Below are 25,281 nucleotides of genomic sequence, written 5' to 3'. Positions count from 1 at the left end.
ATAAGAGCTAACGTGTATTCAGAGCTTATCAGGCGCCTGGCTCTGCGCTAAATGCTTGATCTAAAACTTCACAGCAAGGCAGAGGCAGTAATATTATCCCCATTTAACAGGTGAGGAAACTGAGGAAGAGAGAGCTGGAGTAACTTGCTCAGGGGCACCAGCAACTTACACAGGGCATCACTAAGCTACAAAGTGTAGCGGGATTTAATGACAAAGGGCCCTGCTCCACCACAGTCCCAGTTTAGTAGCCAAGGATCTAGACAAACAGCCTGGTTTAGTTATTACAGGAAGTGTCTTTGACCAGGTTTGTCTGCCTAGACTCTCTGCCACTAAGCTGGGATTTGCTGGGGGGGTGGGGCGGGGGGGGGTGTCACACCAGTGTGACCTGCAGGGACCTTCTGCTGGGGACATTCACACCCCACCCCACTAGCACAGGCTCAGTCCACTTATGCAGGCCCGTCTGGATCAGTCCCCAGGTGTGTACTGATTATGTTGTTAGTGATGAGGGACCCACTTTAAGTTCTTTTATTCATTTATCCAGCACCTAAGTTTGCAAACGATTTGCTTCTGTGCCAGCTGATAGGGACTAGAGGCCACCTCTACAAAACATCCCTCTCACTTACAACAGCATCCAGGGAGCTGTCTTGAAGGACCAGGAAGGGTACGCTTACGGGGGAGGGGGAGCATTGCAGGAAGCCCATGTTGCCTTTTTCAATTTTTTTGGCTGCACTGGGTCTTCGTTGCTGCACGCAGCCTTTCTCTAGTTGTGGCGAGTGGGGACTACTCTTCGTTGCAGTGCACGGGCTTCTCATTGCAGTGGCTTCTCTTGTTGCAGAGCACAGGCTCCAGGCATGAGGGCTTCAGTAGTTGCGGCTCGCGGGCTCTAGAGCGTGGGCTCAGTAGTTGTGACGCGTGGGCTTAGTTGTCCTGTGGCAGGTGGGATCTTCACAGACCAGGGATTGAACCCGTGTCCCCTGCATTGGCAGGCGGATTCTTAACCACTGGACCACCAGGGAAGTCCTCATGTTGTCTTTGATGGAGCCCTTGGAAGAAGTCAGAACAAATATCCTTCTTAATGGTATACTAGAGGGCAAAAAAAAAAAAAAAAAAAAATCCCCAAAGTTTGAATGCCCCAAATGTATTCTTTTTGCTCTGGAGAATAACTAAATCCTCACAGAAAAAGACAAAAAGGCGAGGTCAAGCAGGCAATACGTAGCTATTACCTAGATTCAGTAGCAAGACCAGTATGGGAGTTGAGTCCAACCAATGTTGCCACATCCTGGCTGTGTGACCTTGAGCAAGTTTCTTTACCTCTCTGAACCTCAGTTTCCTCATCTGTTAAACAGAGATCATTCCAGCTACCAACTTATAAGGGAATAAGCTGTGTTCAGTCCCTAGCATGAATCTTCACAGGAGCTTAAAGAAAGATTGTTCCCTTCCCTCCCCTTCCCAGCCTCACCTGGAAATAATCTTCACCCCGAACTGCCCTCCTGTATCTAAAATCAGTTACTGTGGTTAAGCTCTAGTCCTTTCAGAAATGTTTAGTTATTATAGGATGTGTCCTTGACTGAAGCCCCTTTGTCACAGGCAAATCTGGCTCATTTTCAGTTAACCCGGCAGCTGATTTCTGCCCCTTGCTGATTGCCCACCCTCCCTCTCCCTCAAGACACTGCATTGGCTTTAAGGTCTTCGCAGGAGAATTCCCTGTCCAGGAGGACGAAACACTGTTCCTCTGCGCCCTCACAGTCCCTAAGCTCCAGGGCTCTGTACCCAGCCCCCTAAGTCATTCATTCTTTCACCAAACATCTGCGGAGTGCCTACTGTATGCGTTTGGTGTGCTGCTTGCTGGGAATTCAGGTGTGAACAAGCCAGGCAAGGGCCGCCCCCCTGGATCTCCCGTTCTGGTGGGTGGGGTCAGACAAGGCCTGTAGCACATGGGGTCCTGGTCCAAGGCCGGTGGCAGGCTGCAGCATTTCTAAAGCAGGGAGTCTGCTGAGCTGGGGGGGGTGTGCAAAAGCCCCACCCCGCTGCCTGGCTGCCTTGGACACACCCCTTCACCCGTCTAAACCCCTGAGTTCCCAGCATTTTCTTAAGGGCCTCCTAGGAGGCAGGCTCTGTGCTGGGCTCTGAAGGCAGAGCCGCCAAAACCCAACAGCACCTTTGGAGTCTAGTGAAGGCAGGGGATGAATGAACCACTTCGGTTATGAGCGGAAGGATGACAGCATAGGGGCCCCCACACCTAGCCTGGCCCCATCGTGGAGAGACGTGCCATCAAGGAGGAGGTGGGGCTGGTGGGGCGCACAGGAGGCCTCCAAAGTGGTGGCCGGTGCCAGGGAAGCATTCCATGCACCTGTATTCAGGAGGAGATGCTCAGAGTGGGAGGGGGCAGGAACAGGTGGCCGTGCACCCCAGATGCTACTCTTCTCAAAAGGTGCTTCATTCTCTGTCCCCACCAAGATGGACACAGTGACAACTTGGGGACACTGACCAGAGGGGCTGGCAGCCCCAAGCTTCACTCCACTTACGTTAAAGGGGACCCAAGGCCTTCCTCCTGCACCTGCTGTCTGCCCAGTGCTGCCTTCTCCCTCGTTTGGGTGCTGGTGTTTACCTCCAGACTTTGGTCTGTTCCCAGCCAGGGAATCTGGGGTACACTGTTTTCCAACAGCAATCCTCCCACACTGGCATCTAGATATTTGGTTGGCTTCTGGTATAATCAGCTACATGTATATATTATTTATGTACAAACACATATTCCTCTATATCTGCACACACACATACACACACACACCCCCTGCATAGGGTGAGCACTGAATAAATATTTGCTGCATGGAATTGTTGAGATATATATATGCATCTGTTATGAATATATAAGCATCCGATATGCATAAAGAGATAGACACATATGGTTTTGTATACAAGGTTAGAGATAAGTTTATAGGAGTGTGTATACAAACATAACTTTATTTCCAGTTGGCATCAGGCAGTCAGCTGGCATCTGGTATAAACTAACTGTTCATACAGTTCGTCCAAACATGTAATCTGTGTGTGCCGAGTGAAAAATATAGCTGTTTTTTTTTTTCCTTTTTCTTCAAAATGTTGAATACACAACTTGTGAGACTTCTGATAAAGATTACATAAATGTGATCAACTTTTAACCTAATTGTTAACTTGGAATTTCCAAAATTAACCATAAAGAATAACATGCGGCTGTCGGGCCTTCCAAAAGGAACTATGGAACCCAACTCTGCAGAATCGCTGTATTTAAACATACCAGAGTCAAATTCCACTGCCATTTACTGAACCGCTTCGGCCTCGTAGACATTTCATCTAATCCTCATGACACCCTCTGAACTGGGCATTATCACACTCGCTATAAGGATGCTCAGCAAGGCTTGGAGAGGCTAGTGACCGACACAAGTTAATCCAGCTCATAAGTGATGGAGCCGGTTTATTAGCTTCCTAGGGCTGCCATAACAAAGTACCACAAACTAGGTGGCTTGCAGCAATAGAAACTTATTCTCTTCCAGTTCTGGAGGCCCGGAGTCCAAACTCAAGGTGTCAGCAGGGCCATACTCTCGTCAAAGACTCTAAGGAAATGATCTTTTTTGGCCTCTTCTAGCTCCTGGTGTTCGCCAGCAGTCCCTGTGATTCTTTGGCTTATGGACCCATCACTTCCATCCTTGCCTCCATCTCCCAGGGCCTTCTCCCCTGTGTCTGTGTTCAGATTTCCCTCTTCTCATAAGGATGTCAGGCATGGAATTAGAGCCCACCCTAATCCAGGCTGACCTCATTTTAACTAATTACACCTGCAAAGTTACACCTCTGTCCGAATAAGGTCACATTCATGAGTTCCGGGTGGAGGTGAATTTGGAGGGGACACTATTCAACCCAGTTCAGCTGGGATTTGAACCAGGTCTGTATGACTCTGGCATTCCTGCCCTTCCCAGTATAACGGGGCCCAGGTCCTCCATTTGCTGCAGTGCCCTCTGGCTGACCCTTCCTTTTCCCTCTAAGTCAGGGTTACACACAACCAAGAGGAACACAAGCAGCTGTCTGCCCTTCCATGGAGTTGTGGCCGAATTGCACGGGAGGCATTTGCATGTGCCAAAGCTTGGGGGGTGAGGGGACAGGGAGGGAAGGACTCTTGGTGGCAGCTGGTCTGGAGGCATCCTCCCAGAATTCTCCCGTCATGTTCAGCCTCGGTCCGCTGTCCCTGCAGGTCCCACAAAAACAGCTTCCTCTCCGCACATCCTTCCTCATCCCCCTCCAGCTGCTCCCCTCTCCCCAGGACCACACTCAGGAAGCTGCGGTAGAGGCCCCACAGCTTCGGGAGTCAGGGGATCAGAGATGGAGCAACAGACAGGGACAGGCACCCCAAGTGGTCCTGGGTTCATCTGGGGCTCCAGCCCCTGCTGCCACCTATGTAAAGCAGAAGAATGAAACCCAGCAGGACTCATCCCCTGGGTAACACAGAGGACTATCCTGGAGCTCCTTGCAGCTGCCAGTAGACCTACAGCCATTGGTCACTGGGGGTGCCTATTCAACAGTCGCTCTAACTATTTGTGGCGTCATCACATTTGTCATTAGTATCACTATTAGCCATGAAGAGTTGGGTGTTCAGGAGGCTGACTGTTGGGGTCTGACAGCTGGCCCTGGCACTTACTAGCTGGGTGACTGTCAACAAGTTAGTGGACCTCTCTTTGCCTAACTCCTCCCCTATAAAATGGGCACAACAATGGTATCAACCTTATACAGTGATGAAAATTAAGCAAGTTTCTGCATGTAAAACACTTAGCATAATATCAGGTATTTGGTAACATCCGTTAGGTGTCAGCAATTCTCATCATCAGTGTCGTCGTTACTATCATATAACAGTCCTTGTTACTGTAAATGAATTGCAGCAGGTTGGGGGAATGAGGCAGAGAGATTCTGGGTCACGGGCGTATCATGGTTTCCATACATGGAATTGTTTTGCAGAATCAGATTTTTATAGAGTAGGAGACAATGTAATCCACTAACTCTCAACACCAGTGGTTCCAGGTCCTGCCCATGTCACATCTCTTGCCTGAGCCTCTGTTTCCTCATCTGCAAAATGGGATAACAATTCACACACACACACACACACACACACACACACACGGTTGTTAGAAGAGTTAAAAACAGTGAGCATGAGTGTCTGGCAAGTGGCAGAAACACAATGTGTGGTGGTGAATGTTATTATTCAGGGTCTGCTCACCTTCCAAGGTAAAGCTGTGGAAGCTCCAGGTGATGGCCTCTGGGGAGGGTGATTCTAAGTAGCAGAGTTAAGGGGTGACTGCCACACACATCCGCCCTCCCCTCCGCCCCTTCTGTCTTCTAGAGTGTGTGTAATGGGGGGATCAGGTGCAGAGCATCAAACTGGGAGTCACGGGCCAGGACCAGGCACTGACTGCAAGCCTGGGGCTTGATCTCTGGAAACCCTGAGGGCAAGTGCGGGGAGGATGAGGAAGCAGCCCTCTAAAGGGGGGAGCACTCATAAATCCACTGGCGAGTAATTTATGGCAGCCAAGTGTAACACCTAATGCCTGCCAGTGTGAGAGGTTAATGGGGAAGGTTAAGGGGCACAGGCCGGCTGATTTATGGGCCTGGCCAGTGGCTTTCATCCTTGCCAAGGCTCTGGCTCCAGAGACGGGGCTGGGGAAGAGGGAGGGGAAGGGGGCAGACCAGGTTGAAAGGGCGGTAGGGAGGGAATGAGGGGGAGAGGGAGGGTCTGAGGAGAAGTGTGATAGGAGAGGCGAGGGAACAACATAGAAAAAAGACAGAAAAGGATCAAGGCAAAAGGGGTACCGTTATACACACCCCTGCAAGGCAGTAGTCATGGAAACCACTTGCTCCAAGGCTTGTCTCGTGTGTAACCATCAAATGATGGGTTTCAGAACAGTGTGCATCCATCAGCAGGGCGAGAAAAACAGAGTTTAACAAAGATGTTCAGTGGGGTAAACTAGGGAATGATTTATGTTTGCAGAGTCAGGTAATTGACAAATAACTTCATCATCCACATAGTATTACAGTCTGTGGCCAAAACCAGACCAGGAGACAAAAGGCATTGAGTCCAGCCTGCAGGTTTCCCACTTGGAGAGGGTGAAATGCAAGAGCTGGGTCTGAAGGGACACCTAAGGCAGCCTTTTAAGTTAACACCAAAAAGAGCAGTGAGTAGCTGGCATAGGCATCAGTCATCCCTTGGCACTGAGATAGTGATCACAAGATAGCTGAACAGGCACCCGGACCGGCCTCCTAAAAGAGACTGATTTTGTCAAATCCAAGAAGATTAAATACAACGAATTTAAGGCTGAGAGGATTTTGGCGACAACCCTATAGGTGCCCTGCTTCCTGAACATCAGACCCAGAATTTCCAGAGAGCCCAGGGTAGGGTCAGAACAGGCGGCCACAGTAAGAAACCCAGACCCCAAACGCCAGCACCCCAGAGCTCACACAGCACCGTTCCACCCACCGGCCCATGCAGTCCTCCAGCCCCCAGGTGGCGCCACTGTGAGGCAGCTGGGATGAGCGAGGCCAGGTGATTTGCCCAAGGTTGCACAGCTTGTTGGTGTGAGCAGAGCTAGGATGGTAACCGGGTTTCTTGGCTCTAAGTACAAAAGCTACTCCTGTGCTCAGCTCCTTGGCTGTAGAGCCCCATGCACGTTGCCATCGTTTCCCAGAGGCCCCAGCATCATTTGCTCCTGGTTGGTGTGAGTGGGAGGACCGGGGAAAGGCAAGGATGAGGACGGCCTCGCTGGACACACCTCACCACCTCTAGAGCATCCCCACTCCCACCCAAGGACCACCACCCCCTTGCCTGGGTCCTTCCCTCTCTGCTCTCTGCCTCTCTCTCCGCTAAATCCTGCTGGAGGCCTTTTTGTGTTCTCTAGCCCTGTGAGCCCATCCCCACACATGCTGCTCTGTCCCCCACAGATGCCAATTCCCCCAAAATGGAGGTGGGGTACACCTCCTGATTGAGACCTTCCACCGCCACCTCCCCCGCCAGTCATCTGTCGCCACTCCTGGGTGGCAGCTGTGCCCACAATTCGGAACTGGGTAGTGGGGATGGACAGGCCGTTCGTACCCCCTGCCACACACATACACACATGCACACATGCCTTCAGTTAGAGCAAACTCCCACAGATGTGAACACACACATGTGCAGACATGTGTACACATGTGGAGAACCACACAGACACATGGACCCATGAAAAGTAGGCTAGCTTATAACCTCTCTAGACACAGAGCCCCAATCCAAGAAACATCAGCCAGCATCCAAAAGTAACTTGAAATTCTATTAAAATGTTGACTGCAGACCCACCAGAAATGGGGGATTATATTCCTAAAATATTACATGGAAAAACACCTTAAAGACTCTCACTCTCCCCTCTGCTCCCCCCCAGCTCCTAGACCTGGCAGCTTCCCTCCAAGTCTCCGTTCTCTGACTCCAAATCCCCAAAACCTCACTCTTTCAACCGCAGCCTGCACCTTCACCCTTTCTGTACATTTTCCTTCTTCCTATGTCTCTGCAGTCTTTCCCATATAAATCCGGCCAGGTTTTCCAGCTTCTCTGCCCCTTGTCTTCCCTCCACAAATACTCTGATCCACAGTGGGGTAGGGTGGGGTGAGGCCTTAGTATTTTACACACACACACACACACACACACACACACACGAACACACACACGCAAATGACCTTGTGAGTCTCCTTGATAGAGGCTCCATCACCTTTTGCCAATTCCCAACCCTCAAGGCAACCACACCATGTATTCAGTCAGGACCTTCATGCCTTCCTTCTGCCCACTGGCTTTCCAGGCTGTAATACTGAGTTGGGGGAAGGAGAACTGGGCATGGCAACCGAAGACCTGACCGTGTATCTGCTTTGTCACTTCCTGACTGTGTGAGTCCAGAGGGGTCACTCAGATTCCCCGGGAGGCCATGTGTCTGAGAGGTGAGATGAGCATGACCTTTCCAGCCAGATCCGACTCGAATGCCAGCTCTGTCACTTCCTCGCTGTGTGTCTTTAGGCAAGCACACAACCTCTCTGAGCTTTGATATCTTCATTATAAAATGGTATAGAAGGACAGCAACCTGACTGATTTCTGTGAAAACTACAGAAAATGAGATATTGTAGGATCGCGAATACAAATATTTGGGAAATGTTTCTTCAGACACAAGGGCCACAAGTTTCCATTTCTGACAAGGCCTTCTGTTCCCAACAGAGTACTCACCTTATGGGAAGCCAGGTGGGCGGGGTGAGGTGGTGTGGGGTAGAACAACACAGATTTCAGTCAAACATCCCAGGGTTGGAATCCCGGCTCTGCCCTTCTTGACTATGTGTGTCTTTTGTCAAAGCTCCTGGCCTCTTCTCTGCCTCAGTTTTCTTATCTGTAAAATGCGGATAATCCCCTCCCATAAGATTGCTCTGAAGATTATCCATTCATTCAGACAAAAAACAAAATATTTTCTGAACACCTGTACTGTGCCAAGAGCTTCTCCAGGCCCTGGTGTAGGAACAAACAGACAAGGTTCCTGACATTATAATAGGGGAGACAGTAGACAAAGGAAACAAATAAATGAACCAGATCATTACAGCTAGTGATAAGTGTTCTGAAGAATTAAAGCAGGTAAGGGACAGTGAGTCCCTGGGGAGGGAGCTAACTTTGATTGGTGGCCCGGGAGAGGGAATCAATGGAACAAGCTGAGAATTGGGTCTGACTCATAATAGGTGCTCAATAAATGGTACTAACTGTCGATTACTACTACTGTAGGTCAGATACACAGCTTGATCAGGATGGGCCTCTGGGAGTTGACAGGAGTCCCCAGATGCAGCAGGTCTCACTGCCCTATTTGGGAAAGAAGAGATATTTGCGGGATGGGCCAGCTAGGGGAAAGCTTACTCCAGCTGCCATGATGTTTCTGGAAGCTCCTTCACCACCTCCCCCTCCAGCCCCATCAGGCTTTCATTTCCTCGGGCAGAGGCTGAGTGCCAGCGCCCTGCTGCCAGCCTGGATGGCACATCAGAGACCAGGACCATTTGCCGAGGGTTTCAGGGGTGTAAAGTGATCAGTACCCATTAAAGCTAGAGGGGTTGCGGGGTCAGGGCTGGGATCCTGCTGAAAAACTCAGAAATACTTTGGAAAGAGCCAAGATCAGCCCTGATGCCTGGCTTTGCCCTGGAACTGTTTATCTCAGCTTTAAAACGCCGTGGGCCAGGCTGAGAGTTTGTAAAAGGGAAAAATGCATGTGGTCCTCCTGAAGCCAGGATGAGTGAGGTGATCTTCCTGAGAGCTCCCCAGTATGGGCAATGCAGCTTCCTGCCAGTCCACCCATCCACAGCAGCTAGTAGGCACTGTTTGTGTGTGGGCCCTAAGAGAAGTACCCAGAGCACCAGGTACTATATCTGCTTGTCATCTACTTGGGGAAAGGAAGGAAAGGAAAAACATTTATCAAGTGCCTGCTATGTATCAGGCCTTCCCATCGTCTCCTTCAATCCTCAGAGCAATCCACCCAGGCCAGTATTATCATCCTCATTGATCAAATAAGAAAACAGGCTCAGAGATGTTAAGTAATTCACCCGAGGTCAACCAGCAAATAAGTGGCAGAGGCAGCATTCGAACTCTTGATGGAAGAACAGTTTTCCTCCATAGAGGAGGCAAAGTAAAGCAGCTCGGAAGAGGCTGTTCCTCCCTTCCGGGGAGGGCTGTGGGGTGGAGGTGGGGGAAGGAAGGGGACCCCAGCCCAGCCAGCTGACCATGCCCAGAGTTCAGGGAGTGACAGATATATAGCCAGGTCCTCTCCAATCTGGACAGTGAGAGTAAAGCACTTCCCATGAACTTTCTCAAATAATCCTCCCCACTCCCACTTCCCAGGACCCAATTACTAAGGTTATTCCCAGTTTACAGATGAGAAAACTGAGGTCTCATGCCAATAAGTGCAAATCATTTGACTCCGGGGTCTGATCCACCCACCACCTGCATGACTCACAATCACTGAAACATACACATGTTAGGTGCCACTCTCCATGTCCCAGGCACTCTGCAGTTTACAAGCATTTTTTTTTTCCATTCATTATCTCCACGGACAATTTGAGCAAGCCTCGGGAATAGCCGGGCTTTGATCAGTGGTCCCATGGGAAGACAAGCAGGGGGGCTGTGAGGTCCTCAGAAGGAGAGGCTGCTGGTAGAAGGGTATTGGCAAAGCCCCACAGCCAATGCACAGGGAAGGTGAGCCTTAATCAGCCATCAGGCAATGGGACCCTTAGCCTCAGCCTCCAGGAAGCAGTTCCCACATCTGTGACAGTTTGGACCAGCATTCCATTTTTTGTTTCTACCTGGAGGCAAAAGAATAAACTAGAAGCCTCCCTTCTGACCTTAGGTGTAAGATGACCGGAATACAGCACCTTTGAAGGAAAAGGGATTGTGACCTGATTTCCACATGATTTTGAACTATTCAGATTCCTTTTTAAGGGAGAAAATAGCTAACCATTCCCCAAAGAGCTGCCTTCATGGAGGTAACTCAGATGTAGTGAAACAGGATTCTCCAACCTACTTAAGTTCACGTGTTCTTTCATTCATTCATTCATTCCTTCAATACTCTTTTGCCTGAGCCCATTACAGCCAAGGATTCCACTACAGGTGCTAAGTGGATAAAATGGATACTGTTCAAGGGAGGGGCCCATAAGTGGTGGAGAAAGGATGCGGGGAAAATTCCAGAAGATGAGAACGTGAAGGTGTGCTTCAGAAGCTGCGGGAGAAGAGAAAAGGGCACCTCAGGCTGAATGCATGACCTGAGCAAAGGAGACATTCCAGAAATCCTCTGGGGACCCACACTGGCAGGGCCCAGCCAGGGCTTCACCCCGGCTACTTCCTAGAGCTGAGGCCACTGGCACTTCCTGATAGGGTGTCATGATTTCCCTCCTTCCTTTCCAAGTGTTGGCTCCCCAGTTTGTGGGGACTTTTTATTAAAAACACACAGTTGATGGCTAGGAAAGAGGAGGCATTTTTTTTTGGCCTTCTCCCTCCCCACCCTGAGCCCCAACTCCGACTGGAATGTAGCCGTCAAAATAAACATTAAATGCAAAATGCCAGAGCTGAGTTATTACTTGTGAGGGTGCTGGGAGAAAAATTTATAGCAACATGACGGTGTTTTGTTAGAAATCTCTTAATGCACCAAAATGGGAAGGTGTGTGTGTTTTTTATTAAAATGTTGCACTCTATAAATCCAATCTGCAGGAGGGACACAGGTGGCGACCCAGGGACTCAGCTGAGGAAGCTGTCACTTCTATCTTTGGATCCACCCTGTTCCCTGGCTCCGGGAGTATCCTCTCCCCAGCCCAGATCCCTCACCTCCACCTCCACACCCACCTCCTTCCCTGGAGAAAAACTTGCTCCTCCCTCACCACCCCAGAAAGAGAAGGCACAAAGGGGTGTGAAGATCTTTGTGAGACTTCCCTCAGGGTCTGACTAAAAGTTGCAATTTTCTTAAAAGACCTCTCTGAGCAGTAAGGCGCCTACAGGGCCTTTATGAGGTTTGCCTGACAGGGCGAAATTTCCTGTTGGTCCATTTTCACAAATTTAGATTCTGGCTGATGCCGCATTTTTCAAGGCCTTCTTTGTAAAAAGGAAACCAGTTTCTGTCTCTAGAATGTTCTGGAATGTCCTTCCTCAAGAGGGTAGATGATATCACAGGGGAAGAATGGCTGGTTCATTTTCTCCTTTTAACCACATGTGGGCATGTCCTTCCTTAAAAAGAACCATGGAAACAGGGGTGATCTCTTTTCTCTCCACCTTTCTGACAGTGACATCAAAGGATTCCTTTGTGACATTCAATCAGAGATTTCTGATTTGACAGGAGTCTGGGAGCCCCTGAAGTTGTACATGAAATTGGGTGTATGCACCTGTACCGGGGTTAAACCATAGCCCCCAAAAGATACCTCCAGGTCCTGGCTCCCAGTACCTGTGATTGTGAGCTTATTTGCATAAAGGACATTTGCAGCTTAATTAAGTAAAGGACCTCAAGAAGAGCTAATCCTGGGTTCTCCAGGTAGTCTCAATTCGAATGACGAGTTTCCTTACAAGAGACAAAAGAGAAGACACAGAAAGTTCATGAAGATAAAGGTGGAGATGGGAGAAGGAAAACCACAGGGAAAGCCTGGAGCCACCAGAAGCTGGGCAATGCAAGGAAGTACCCTCCCTGGAACCTGGCCCCGCTGATCCCTTGATTTCAGACTTCTGGCCTCCAGAGCTGGGAGAGAATACATGTCTGTTCTTGTAAAACACCAAGTTTGTGGTCATTTGTTATAACCCTCAGAAACTAACACAGCATCTAGCTGCATCTTTCCAGGAAAAGGGTCCTCGTCTTTCATCAGATGATCAAAGAAGTGGCTCCCTTAAAATGATTAAAAGCCACTGATGTAAAATGCTTGTGTGAAATTAAATAGAGAGTCCTCACTCCTGCAGGATGAGAATTGTATCTATAGTTTTTGGATGGGCAGGGCCATCATAAACCCTCTACCTGGACCTGGTTCTCCAGTTCCCTGTCCCATAATCCCCCACCCCTACCCCATGCTCTCACGCACACACTGATTCCCCATGGGTTCTGAATAAACACCCTACTCCCATCTCCTTGGCTCCATGGTCGTCTGAGATCAACTTTGCAAATCATTTGGGAAACAGAGCTCTTTTTTAAAGGCATTGAAAAGACGAGTTGAAAGGGCATGAAGTGCTGTTGTCTCGCTTGTCTGCCTGCACACAACTCAGTTCTGGAGAAAGCGCTGAAAAAGAAAAATAGGTCCTTTTGGGGTGATGGAAATGTTTTGGAACTAGACAGAGGTGGTGGTTGTACAACACTGCAAATGTGCTAAATGCCGCTGAATCGTTCACTTTAAAATGGTTAATTTTTAAGGACTTCACCTTTAAATAAAGAAAAGAAAAAAGGCATCGATTGCTATTTTCGGCACAAAAATCAGCAATGCTCATCTCGTCCCCTACCTTCATCCCCAAGAAACTGAAAGTGAGTCCAGTTAGCTTGGCAAGGGTAAGGACAAGACTGGTGAATTTTTTTTTAAAGGAGACTGATCCTGAAAGGACTCGATTGGCCATCAAAGAGCGAGTCACGTGCCCCCCGGTTAGGAGCTCCGGAAACCTGATGAGGGGTAATCTGAAGCGACTGGACTCGAGGTCAGGGTGGCCACAAGAACTGCTTGTTCCTCCATACCCCCGAAGATCTGCAACTGTCCCCCAAAAGAATAAGAACTGAAGTTAAGGGAGCGCCTACCCACGTGATTTCTAATCCTCACAACTTTCTCAGAAGATCGGAATAATCACTGCCATTTCACAGATAAGTACGCTGAGGCACAGGAGGAGAACGACTTGCCCAAGCTCTCACAACCGCAGTTGGGCATTAGCACCCAGATCTGCCTGCCTCTAAAGCCAGCCCGTTTTCAACTACCCGTTGAAAAACTCCTCTACAACCTGGAAACGAATTCAAGTTGGAGAAAGCAGCTAGGGGTTTCCGCGCTCCTGAGGATGGCAGAGCAGCTGGGGAGAATTGTCTGAGAGAGGAATCCCGGTGTCCAAGGCCCAACAGCGGGTCACTGCGCAGTTGCGGCGAGAGCGCAGGGTCTCCCGGCTCTCCAGCCATAGTTCCTTCCACCGCCAACTCTGGAAGGGTTGCATTTCCCTGGGTGTTTCCGGTGCGCAGCTCGTCTTCGTGGCCTGGCCCTGTCTCTTTCATTCTCCGAGCCCTTGGGTGAGGACCGAGGCGGGGTGCGCGTTGCGCGGATCAGCGGAGGTACTGGGGGCCCTGAAAGGGCACCCAATATACGCAGCGAAAGCGCCACCTGCCAGGGATGTCCGCAGCCCGGTTCCTGGGGCCTCGTCCCTGTCCCCTGGTGGCAGCCCGAGTCTGGAGGAAGACTACAGATTTGGTTTTCTTTTAACTCATCAGCTGCCTTTTTGGTTTTCCAAGTCGATTCTCTCCGCTCCGGGGGCGAGCCGCGAGCCGCAAGCGCTCGCCGTAGGTTCCCACGAAGGCTCGGGGTTGGGGAAGCACACGGTTGCACTGCTTTTCTGCCCTTAGCTTGGCAATCAAGGCCCCTCCCCCCACCCCCACCCCTCGGCTCGGGGAGGAGAGGTCGACTCCAGAAGTGACCACAGTCTGCCCGCAGCTGTGCGCTCTGGGCCGGGCTCCGGGCAAGCGGGGAGCGCGGCGAGGCCAACTGTGCGCCCGCAGGTCCCGAGGAGAGAAAGACCCCAGGCGAGGTGGAAGAGAGAGGGTGGAGGTTAAGCCACAGGCATCCTCAGATGGAGGGGTTTGCGGTGGCTGGGAGACTGCTAGTGAGAGCAGGAGGCAATAGAAATATAATAACCACCACCATTTACTGAGCACCTACTATGTGCCAGGCACTGAGCCAAGCGCCATTTGTAGCAGTCTCTCCTTCTGTCTCGGGCATCTAAGGTTACTCAAGAAGTATACCTCTACCAAATGTAAAATAGATAGCTAGTGGGAAGCAGCCGCATAGCACAGGGAGATCAGCTCGGTGCTTTGTGACCACCTAGAGGGGTGGGATAGGGAGAGTGGGAGGGAGGGAGATGCAAGAGGGAAGAGATATGGGAACATATGTATATGTATAACTGATTCACTTTGTTATAAAGCAGAAACTAACACACCATTGTAAAGCAATTATACTCCAATAAAGATGTTAAAAAAAAAAAAAAGAAGTATATCTCTCCCGCATTCCCCTTCACCCTCCCCTCCTCCCAGCCCTCCTCCCTGCCAATCACAAACTTCGGGATTATGTGGATCAGAATGTGTGCTCTGGCTGCCTCCTATGACAGGTGCTGGGGCGGGGACCTCTCTCTCTGGAGGCAGGCGGTGGGGCACGCGGGGGAGGAGGTACAGGCAGGGGATACTGATGCCAGACCCCAAGCCCGTCCTTGAGGCCCCAGTGCACTGTGGACGCCAGGACAAAGATACCAGGCCTGAGAGCCGTGACACCCAAGCTCGAGGGTCATCCTGACCTCTTGCTACAGTGTGCTTTGGGCAAGGGGCGTCCATTTGCCTGCCTGTAAAGCAGGGACATAAACCCTCCTCCGCAGGACAGTGGTGAGTTTACAGAGGATCAAGGTATGTGAAGGCGCTGCTGCTGAATGTGCTGAGGTGGGACAGAGCCGGAACTGGAGGTCAGCGGCCACCCTTCTCCCCTATAACCTCCCCCCAAAACACAACACACAGCCTCTACCTCGCCTGCACCAACTAACAGGAGGGGCTGGACCATGGGGCCTGAAAATTCCTTCGGCCTTTTCACTCCTGGTGCCTTAAAAGACCCTGACCAGGGAGGAGCTGTGGTCTGGAGGATGAATATGACCCATTTTCACAATGGTTGAAGGGCAGGAACCCCAACTGGTCATTTCTGGTTCTTTAAGGCTGGGCTATAATGTTTAAGATAGCAGAGTGTTCCATATGGAAAGGAAGTCATTATTGCTGATACTAGAAAACACCTTACGTGAGCATGATCTCATTTAATCTGTGCAACTATTCTATGAAGTAGGTACTATTATTATCCCCATTTTACAGGAGAGGAAACTGAGGCCCATGAAAGAAGTCACATAGCCCATGTTACACAGCCAAAAAGTGGCAGAAGTGGGATTCCAACTTGACTCTAAAGCTGGGCTCTTGACCACTAATGGAATGACTATCGGGACGCCTTGTTGCCTCCTCCCTCCTCCCACCTTTTCCAGCCCCAGAGGCCTCCTCACTGCCACAGACAGACTCCTGAGCCCAGCTCTGTCCTAGAGAGAATCCAGAAGCCCCCTCCCACCATCCATGAGAACAACACTGGGGGGAGTGCTGGAATTGGAGTCAACACAGCTGCCACTGGCTGCCCACGAACTCTTGGGGCTGGGGGAGGGGACAAGTGGACAAATGAAACCTAAGAGGAGAAGGACTCTCAGGGTTGTGGGAGAAGAGAAGGGAATTAGGGGCCATGCTCCTCCCGCTCTGCTCCCAGTGATGGCAGCAGAGTGTGCTCAGGGCACTGAGGGTGTGCGGATATGCCAACAGGCTCTGGGGATTGGTGGAGAGGAGAGGAGTGGGGAAAGGAGGGGCAGAGGGGAAGGGCCCCCCCCCCCGGGCTGACCCCAGGGATCCCCGGAGAAGGAGAATCAAGAAACCTTTCCTGCCGCCACAGAAGCCTGCCCCATTCACCTCTCCCTCTCCCTGGTTCCAGCTTGGTTTTCTGAGTGGCAGGTTGGGAAGACCACCCCTTACTAGACCTGGAAGAGACCCTCTAGGCTAGAGGTCCCCAACTTTTTTAGCACCGGGGACCGGTTTCGTGGAAGACAATTTTTCCGTGGACGCGGTGGTGGGGGAGGGGATGGTTCAGGCAGTAATGGAGCGATGGGGAGCAATGGAGGGCAGCAGACGAAGCTTCGCTCGCTCGCCTACTGCTGTGTGGCCCAGTTCCTAACACTCTGTGGACCAGTACCGGTCTGCGGCCTGGGGGTTGGGGACCCCTGCTCTAGGCTGTCAGGTGGGCAGTCCCAGCCTGGACATTTAGGCCTCTCTGTTGCAGAGGGAAAGGGTGTGTGGAGAGGAAGGGGGTAAAGTCCAGGTCTGAGGGAACAGAGAGGGCTTTGGAAAGAGCCCTGTTTTGTCCCAAGGGATCAGCTCTGACCAAATGAGTGAAGTTTAACCCTCTGGGGTCAGGATCCCCTTTGAGACTGTTGAAAGTTTTGAACCCGCTCCCCAGAAACCGGCACATGCAGACACAGTGTGAGGGAGTCCTCAGATCCCTCTGGCCATCAACACTCCTTTCCCTCCATCACTGAAGCCTCCATCTCCCCAGCCGAGAAATGGATAGAAAGTTTCTATATGCTTCCTTAGAACTAAGGCTGAGCAAGGACAGATCCTCTCCACCCTGCAAGCCCCCCAAGAAACTGAAGCTGCATTTCTGCCCACGAGGTGCCTCAGGACTCCTGTATATGTGAGGTGGTGTGTTTTGGCCTCCACCTTCCCACGGCTGATCTTTTTGAAATCCTAGAGGGCCGGCTTCCAGGAGAGAAGTGACAGGGGAGAAGACAAGATGGGACAGGGGGCTTCGATACAAACACCTGGCTGGGGTTTTGGCTAATGATGTTTGGGAATTATCTGTGGATGTAAATTATCTGTGTTCTCCTGGGCTGTAACAGATATGCAAAGGGTGCACAGGCTCGGACCCCAGAGGAGGACTTCTGGTTCCAACTTCCTCTCCCGATCAAGGATTAAGGCGGTCGCCCCGGCAATGTGGAGGCCTCCCCTCACGAGCTTCCCAGCCAAGCCGGGTTTTCCAGGGGGTTCCCCAGACCCCAATTTCGCCTGCTGTGGCCCTCTGAGTTCTCTCTCCCTGCCCTGAGCTCTTTGCCTTGCCCTAAGTGGGGAACAGGGAACTAGGCTCCGTCGCGCGCCTGGACCGCGCCTTCGGACCGGAACCCCAGTCCTGCTCCGAAAGGTACCCGGTGCCCGGGGCGCCCGGAGATCGGGGAGGCAGATCCCTGCAGCGCATCTTGGGGCGGAGTAAGGCGGGTGGAGGTATGCGTTCCGGCGGGCGGGAGCGTCGGGGTTGGTCATTTTAAAAACCTTCGTCCCTCCGGCTTTGTACTTCATTGACCCTCAAGACCGAACAGTGTGCGAGCGACTAGAACTCATTAGAACGCCTCGTGTATCCGCACCTCGGGAGTTCGTGCTTTTCCCATATGAATGAAGACATGCCGCTGAATGCAGACTTCCTTTTGGCCCCCTTACTCCGCGGCCTTATAAAGCATCGAATGGCGGGGTGGGGCGGGCGGTGTCCCTCTAAGGCCTCTCCGCGCGCTGAACTCCCGGACGTGCGCCAGCCCGGAGCCGACCGGGGGCCAGACTCCGCGAACGCTAAGCACCTAAACTCGGGGTACCGGTCCGAGGGAGAGGTGGGGGCCGTGGGCAAGGAGGAAAGGCGGGCGACTCGGCGCTCCCGGGACCTGCCGGCCCCCTGCGAGGTCCTCCCTAGGCTCAAAACGCCTAAGCGACCCGCGCTCCCTTCCGCGGACAGCACTTGGGAGCGGACCTGCCAGGTGGTGCGTCCGCACTCGCCGCGGCCTCGGAGCCTTCGGAGAACCTGGGTGGGGAGTGCCTGCCTCCCGGGCTCCATCCCACAAGGGGCGCGGCCGCCCCGGGAGCTCCGCGGGTGCTGGAGCCAAACGCGGGAAGGTGCCTGGGTGTCCGCATTCCGGGGAGATCGGGGCAGAGTCTGGAAGGCTGGATGCCGGTGGCGAACGCTGGCGCGGACCTCGGGGCTACAGCGTGGTCCTCCGCCCCCGGAGGGCACTGTGGGCCAGCGTATGCGGTCGAGGCCGGCGAGCGCCCCGAATCCCTCGCGCCCGCGACTGCGGCACTGGAGAAGTGGGAGCTTCTCTGAGATCCCTGCAGGCCGAGAGGAATCAGGAACCTTTCGACCCGCGGGGCCCCAGAGATCTCTGAGAACGCGCAGCGGTGAGGAGCGTGGGTTCTGACGTCATATCACCTGAGTTCGAATCCCAAGTCTTCTGCTTTGCTGTGTGACCGTAAGCAATTGCTTCACTTCTCTGTGCTTCGATTTTTTAATCATTGTAAAATGAGGATAATAGTACCACCATAGGGCTGTTGCGAGGACTGCAAATATCTCAAAGTGCAAGAGCTGACTTGTAACAGTTGTCCGAAACATGATTGCTTATTTATGTTGTGTCGGGAGTGTGAGGTTTGCGTACTGGGGTCTGCAGAGCAGGAACGTTCGCGCCCAAGATTTATAAGATCCCTGGCCTTCCCCCTTCATATCTTGACTCTTCCCGCCCCCTCTACAGGTGTCCAAAATGCCCATTCAGCAGCCCCAAAAGTCTGAGCAGTCTTTGTTGCCTCCTGGCATTTACAGAGTGGCAACTGCAAACCAAGTAGTGTACACGACTCACTGAGGTATGGCCCCTGTTTTACTCACACTGGAAGTCAAGACTTGGGGCAGTCAGAGGAAGTCACATAACAGATAAGGGGGTCTGTTCTCCCTCCGCAGCTCCACTGTTTGTACAAGATGGAGAAAGTGCAGTGGGGGATGGGCTGGAGGGAGCTCAGACCAAAGTGGGTGGTTCCGAATCAGTCCTTCCCTTTGAAATAAAGGAGCGTCTGTTGTGGCTCTCCCTTCTCCATCAGGGACCTTCTAACCAACACAGTCCTACACCCCTGGCCTCAAGAGCTCCAGCCCTGAGCCACAGGGACTGAGCAGTTACTCTGCAAGCCTAGGGCAATGCTCCTCCGATAGCCATTCGTTCATTCAACTTATTGGTTCATTCACTCATTTAGTCATTAGCTCAGTAGATATTTACCGAGTAGTGCTATGTGCTGAGCACTGTATTTCCTACTGGGGAGAGAGTAGCCACGGACTCGCATTCCCGTAGGAAGACAGACAATAAAACCAGTAAGTCAACAAATGTGGGAGAAAATGTCAGGTCAGAATAGACGCTATGGAGGAAATAACCAGGCAGATGTGACAGAGCAGTAGCTAGTGGGTGAAGGAAGGCCTCCCAGAGGAGGTGATACTGGGCATTTGGCCTTGGCAAAGAAAGACTTTCTGTCACCCTTCCCCTTCCCAGGCTGTGTGCAGAGCCCACAGAAAGGGGAATCTGCTTCCAGGAGGGTTAAGCGGGACAATGCGAAAGCAAGAGAGAAGGGGCAGCCAGGGGTGTGTGTGCCAGGGGGTAGGGATGCAGGACTTGAAGCAGAGGGGCCTGCCACCCCCAACTGTTCTGGTACGGTGAAGTGACCGGAAGTGTAGAGATACTGCCAGGCGCTTCAATGGTGGAGGGACAAACAGCGAGCCAGGGAGAACCTTAGCTGAGAGAGAAATAACGCACTGGGAGAGCAAAGGCAGGGGCCAGAACTGGGCTTGAGGGGTGTCCACGTCACTTCTGGCTGGAAGGGTGCCCTGCACCCTCGCAGGGGAACTGGGTGAGAGTGGGTCAGCTTTCAGCTATGGCAGAGGGATGGATGGATGGAGGGATGGATGGGCCGATGGATCAGCAAATGATTGAACACACAGAGAAATAACCAGCTACACTTAGCGTCTCTGGGGAAAGACATGTTTGAAGGGACTTAGGAGGGGGATCCGGAGTGATTTTTGTGAGGAAAACAACACACCCAGAATGTTCCCACGCAGTCACAGGCAAACCCACATGCACTTCCTCACTCGCAGGCACACGCTCACTCTTTCTGAGTTCATCTCTAAGGTACCACATAGGAAGGTAGAAGGCCCCCCTGCTGGTTCAAAGGGCCAGGACCTCAGTGCACCAGGAGGGATTCCGGCTGGGCTGCGGACACCAAAGTCTGCGCCCGAGGGCTCGGGTTTTGAAATTCCCCCTGGGGTGGCCAGGAAAAGGTTAAATAATGAGGTCATAATTAAACAGGTCATAAAAGCATGGGGTGGGTAGATGGCAAGAGGCAGCACTCAAAGAAAGCTTTCTGGAACCTGGCAGGGTTGTTTTTTGTTTTTTGTTTTTGTCTTTTTGCATTGAGAACACGGAGCAGCTCAGAAGTTACTGGAGAATATTGTAATTGCCATTGTACCTGTCTTGGTGTTGTCCCCCCGCCCCATGTATTTTGCTTCTTTTAGTTTCCTCCTTGTGTCTAAGCCTGGAATGGGAGGATGTGGGGAGAAGTAGAAGGATTGCAGACACCCTCTGGGTGCTAGCAGACAGCTTCAGGGTGCAGGGGACCAGAGTAGCCTGCTAGCTTGGAACAGCTTAGCAAAAATGCGCCTCTAAGACCCCGGACTGGACCACGTGGCATTTTCATTCATTCGTTCAATGCACATTTTATGAGTGCCTAGGATGTGCCAAGCCCTGCGGTGAACAAGGCAGGCCTGGCCCCTACTCTGAGAGAACTCACTGTTCTTGTGCAGCCCAGGAGAGGCCAGCAAGCTCTTAATTTTGTCTCTTGATTCATGAAGAGGGGGAGGGAGAGCAACCGGTTGTCCTTGGCTAGAGGAAACCAAAGATGCTGGGAACTGCCTCACTGAGCAGTGGAAGGAACCCAGGCTTTACTATTTTATTCCATAAATATTTGTGGGGTGCCAGGCGGGGCAGAGGCTTCCCCCTCGAAACCTCGGACTACTGAGGTGGAGATGAACACCGAGCGGGCCACCAGACAACCATGAAGTCCAGGATGGAGATGCAGCCCCAACTGGGAGAGACGGGAAGTCTTTCTGGAGGAAGAGACTCTGCGCTGAACACCAAGTTATTGGCAAGACAAAAGCGCAGGGATGAGATTGGGGGATTCCAGAACTTGGCAGAGTCTAAGAACTAAAACAAACTTGGGCTGAACAGTAGCATTTGGGATGATGGCAGGCTCACTCACTGTTTGCTATCCGAGGTTGGAAAATTAGTTCGTTTCTTTGAGTTTCAGTCTACCCATCTGGAAAATGGGTATGATGAGGCCAGTGTCACCAGATTATTGGGGTGGCCCAAGGGAATGACCTGTGGATGGCTTCTGGCACAACAGGCACTCAGTATCTATAAGATCCTCATTTGGCTTAGGTCTGTGAGCCAGAGAGGCGCGGGTCCCCATGGGCGGCGGGGGAAGGGTTCGGGCCTGCGCACCCCTGGCCGCGGTTTGCAGAATATCTTTATTAACGAGCACTTCAAGGTAAGCCGCGATGGAAACCAGATGTGGGATCGCGCAGTCGGCGGCAGAGCAAGGAGCAGAGATACCAAGGGAGAGGGGTGGGGGTGAGGATTAGCTAGGATGAGGTTGGGGGTAGAAGCACGACCACCCCCCCCCCAGATATTTTTTCTTAGGGAGACCTTTTAGGTGCAGAAGATTGACTTCTGACCCACATTCCTGGGTTCAGGGCGCTCAGGCCCTCTCTCATTTTACTCTGCCCCTTCACCTTTCACCCCACTCCCAGCCTCCCTTGAGATACGTCCTCTATCCACGGATTTTTCCCTGCAGTTTATCGAGGGCTGCTCTTACTGGTCTCCTTCAAACTGAGTCATTCCGCAGTCAGAGATCCGTTTCCTCTGTTCTGTGCGTTTTCGCTGTCAGCAACACCATCCCAGATCCGCGGAGGGACTAACCTCAGCCTGGGTTTCAAGGCAGGCGCTGCTACTTCCCTGCTGTGTGACCTCAGCCAGGTGACCGCACCTCTCTGAGCCTCGGTTTGCTCATCAGAACATTTGGGGACCCCGATTTCCACCACTCACGGTTGTTGTGAGGTGCAATTGATGATTAGCCATGTGGAAAGGACTCGACGCGCTGTAAACGTTCTTTTCCCTGGGGCGCACACAACCCATCAAATCCAAGCCATTCGGTTTACAGTCGGGGACAGAGAGGCCAGAGATTAGAGACTGCCTCACCCCCACCCGAGCAGTGAGCAGGTGACAGCGTGATGATGAGGCGCGGCCAGCTGGTCTCCCAACTCCACATTCTCAGGTGTGCCAGGCACAAAATCCCCTCGGCCGGGCGGAGACCTACCTGAGGCACACGCGGCTCCTTCCCCGGAGGGGAGAGGTGGAGGGGGGGGCCGCGTTCTAAAGCTTCGGAAACTGGCCCAGCCTGGGGGTTCTCCAGTGTCTGAGTGAACACGGGCCCCTCCTCACCTCTACCCAGTGCCCTTACAGGAAAGGGAAATAGTTAACGAGACGTGAAAGTGGTCGTGCACAGGATGACTGCTGCGTGTGTGTGTTAATTTCATGGAGGAACCGAGAATAGGGAAAAGGGGTTGGAAACAGAGGAAAAGGCACCAGTGGGAAGACCCGCAGCTGCACCGCCAAATTCTCACGCAAGTGTACAAACGACTTGCCTGCACCCGGACGCCAGCGGCCCATCAGACTCCGAATGTCGAAACCTGTTAGGTTTTTTGGTTTTGTTTTTTTATATTTTTAAAAATCTGTCACTAAAGTTTTGCATACCCCCCTCCCCTAGGCCAAAGCTTGGACCCGCCAATTCTCAGCCTAGCCTCGGGAACCCGGGGAGTCCAGACACCTCCCTGGCCCCGCCTTGAATCGAAAAGGCCTTTGGGCGGCTCTTGGTAGAACCCCCTCCGAGCTGCGAGCGAGCTAGTAGCATTTCCTTAAGGCGGGGGGGGGGGGGGGGGGAGGGGGTTAGTGGTGGAAGGAGAGGAGGGAGAGAGAAGAGGCAGAGGAGGGGGAAAAAAAAGTCAAGAAAAAAAAAATTCACTCTCTCTTTTTCCGCTTCAAAACCTTAAGAGGGTTTGGGAGATCTGGTCAACTTTCCGAAACATCTGAATCTTTTTACAGTCCTCCGTTCTTTCCCTGGGCCAGCTGTGGGGAGGGAGAAGGGAGAGAGAGGAGGGGGTGAGAGGAGAGAGAGAGAGAGAGAGGCGTGGAGCGGAGGAGGGGGGAGAGCGAGCAGGCCGGCGCGGAGCGCACAGCTACTGCCTCCTTGCCTCTCCAAACTCCCGGCCAAGGCGCGCGGTGGCGTCCTCGCGCTCTCGCTCGCGCCCCCGCCCGTCGCCCGCCCAAGCCAGGCATGAATGCTGAGACTTGCGTCTCTTACTGCGAGTCGCCGGCTGCTGCCATGGACGCCTACTACAGCCCGGTGTCGCAGAGCCGGGAGGGCTCGTCGCCTTTTAGGGCATACCCCGGCGGTGATAAGTTCAGCACAACTTTCCTGTCGGCTGCCGCCAAAGGGCAGGGATTCGGGGACGCCAAGAGCCGCGCCCGCTACGGCGCGGGGCAGCAGGACCTGGCGGCACCCCTGGAGAGTGGCGCCGGAGCGCGGGGCTCCTTTAACAAGTTCCAGCCCCAGTCGCCGGCCCCACAGCCGCCGCCGCCGCAGCCGCAGCCGCCGCCGCAGCCACCCGCGCAGCAAACGCATCTCTACTTGCAGCGAGGCGCCTGCAAGACGCCCCCGGACGGCACCCTCAAACTCCAGGAAGGCGGCGGCGGCCACAACGCGGCCTTGCAGGTTCCCTGCTACGGTGAGTGCACGTGCGGATCCCTCGGGCTGGGGTCCCCAGGACCCAGGGCTTCGGCACCTTCAAAGCCCGTTCGGCTTGCGGGAGGCAGGAGTTGGAGGGCTGGGGAGGCGCGGGGCCGAGCTGCGTGTGACTTCGGGTCGGAAAATGGGGATCGACCGCTCCGAGGAGACCAGGGGATCCCTCCTGCCCCCTTCAGATCGCTCGGCGGAGGGCGCGGAGCGTCGGCTATTAAACTCAGCCTGGAGTCTCTTTCTCCCCTCTTCGCCGTTCCCCCAAACCACTTGCTTTGCGCTGCCCGCCGGGCCGACTTTGAAGCGGATGCTTCGCGCCGGCTCAAGGCGTGCGGCGGGAAACAGTCGCAGCTAAGCGCAGCGCTCGGGCGCTGGGCTCCGGGGCTGCCGAGGCCGCGCTCCTCGCCGGCTAGGGGGCTCCTCGGGCGGCGCCGCAGGTGGGAGCGTCGCAGGTGCGGAGCCCGGCCGGGAGCCTGGAGCGCAGTCGGCGGAGCGCGCCCGGGATGCCGTGGAACGGGGGCGCCACACGCGTGCGGGTCCAGAGACGCCTGAGGCCGCGGAAGACCTGAGTCGAGGTGGTTCGCGGCGGGCAGGCGGGCCGACCAGAGTTCCCGAGCGTTTCTCCTCCGGCGATCCCCAGAGGCGGCCGGCCTCCGAACAATGGTTTAGGACCGACCGGCTGGGAAAGCCACAGAGTTCCAGGCGCCGCAGTGCTGGGCAAGAGGGAAGGTTCTGGGTCCTGATTTGGGCCCACGGGGAACCTGAGGCCTAAATGACCTCCAAGCCCCCTTGAAGGCGGCCTCAGGACGCAGGCCTGGGCCCCGAAGCGCCGCGACCGTAGTGGAGGAGAGAGCCTCTCAAGGGCGGCCTGAGGCCAGAGCAGCTGAGGAGCCTGGGCCTTCTCTCCCACAGAATCGGCATTGGTGAGCCCCAAGCTGGCAGGGAGAGAAACTGAGAAGGGAGAGAAAAATCCCTGGGCTAGGAGCCCTGGGTACACACTCTCCCCCTGGGGCCTTGGCCTTCAGGCAGGGCCCTGGAAATGAGCTGGTTCTGACAGGACAATGGCTTTGGCTGCACTGATCCAGGCCCGATGGAGAGCCATCAGGCCTGGGGACAGAGGTGGGACATGGTGGAGGCCTTGGCGACTGGAATAACCTTAGGAAACAACCCATGGCAAACGCTTTCTTACACTCAGCCTGGATCTGGCTCCCCACAGGCTCAGAACTAGTCCACTAAGTGGTCGTTGACACACACAAACGTTCACACATACACT

General features: G+C 53.2%; 1 protein-coding gene across 1 annotated transcript in view; it reads left to right on the top strand.

The window, feature by feature from the left end:
• Nucleotides 1-23,546: 23,546 nt before the first annotated feature.
• ALX4 (ALX homeobox 4) overlaps nucleotides 23,547-25,281 on the top strand; it is a 40,532-nt gene continuing 38,797 nt past the window's right edge. The window contains exon 1 of the mRNA XM_059929662.1: nucleotides 23,547-23,997. Coding sequence (XP_059785645.1) covers nucleotides 23,547-23,997 — 451 coding nt within the window. The remainder of the gene's footprint in view (nucleotides 23,998-25,281) is intronic.

The sequence above is a fragment of the Balaenoptera ricei genome, chromosome 8 (assembly GCF_028023285.1).
Source record: "Balaenoptera ricei isolate mBalRic1 chromosome 8, mBalRic1.hap2, whole genome shotgun sequence".
NCBI lineage: Eukaryota > Metazoa > Chordata > Mammalia > Artiodactyla > Balaenopteridae > Balaenoptera > Balaenoptera ricei.
The sequence above is the reverse complement of the archived record's forward strand: the minus strand, read 5'-3'. Positions and strand labels throughout refer to the sequence as shown.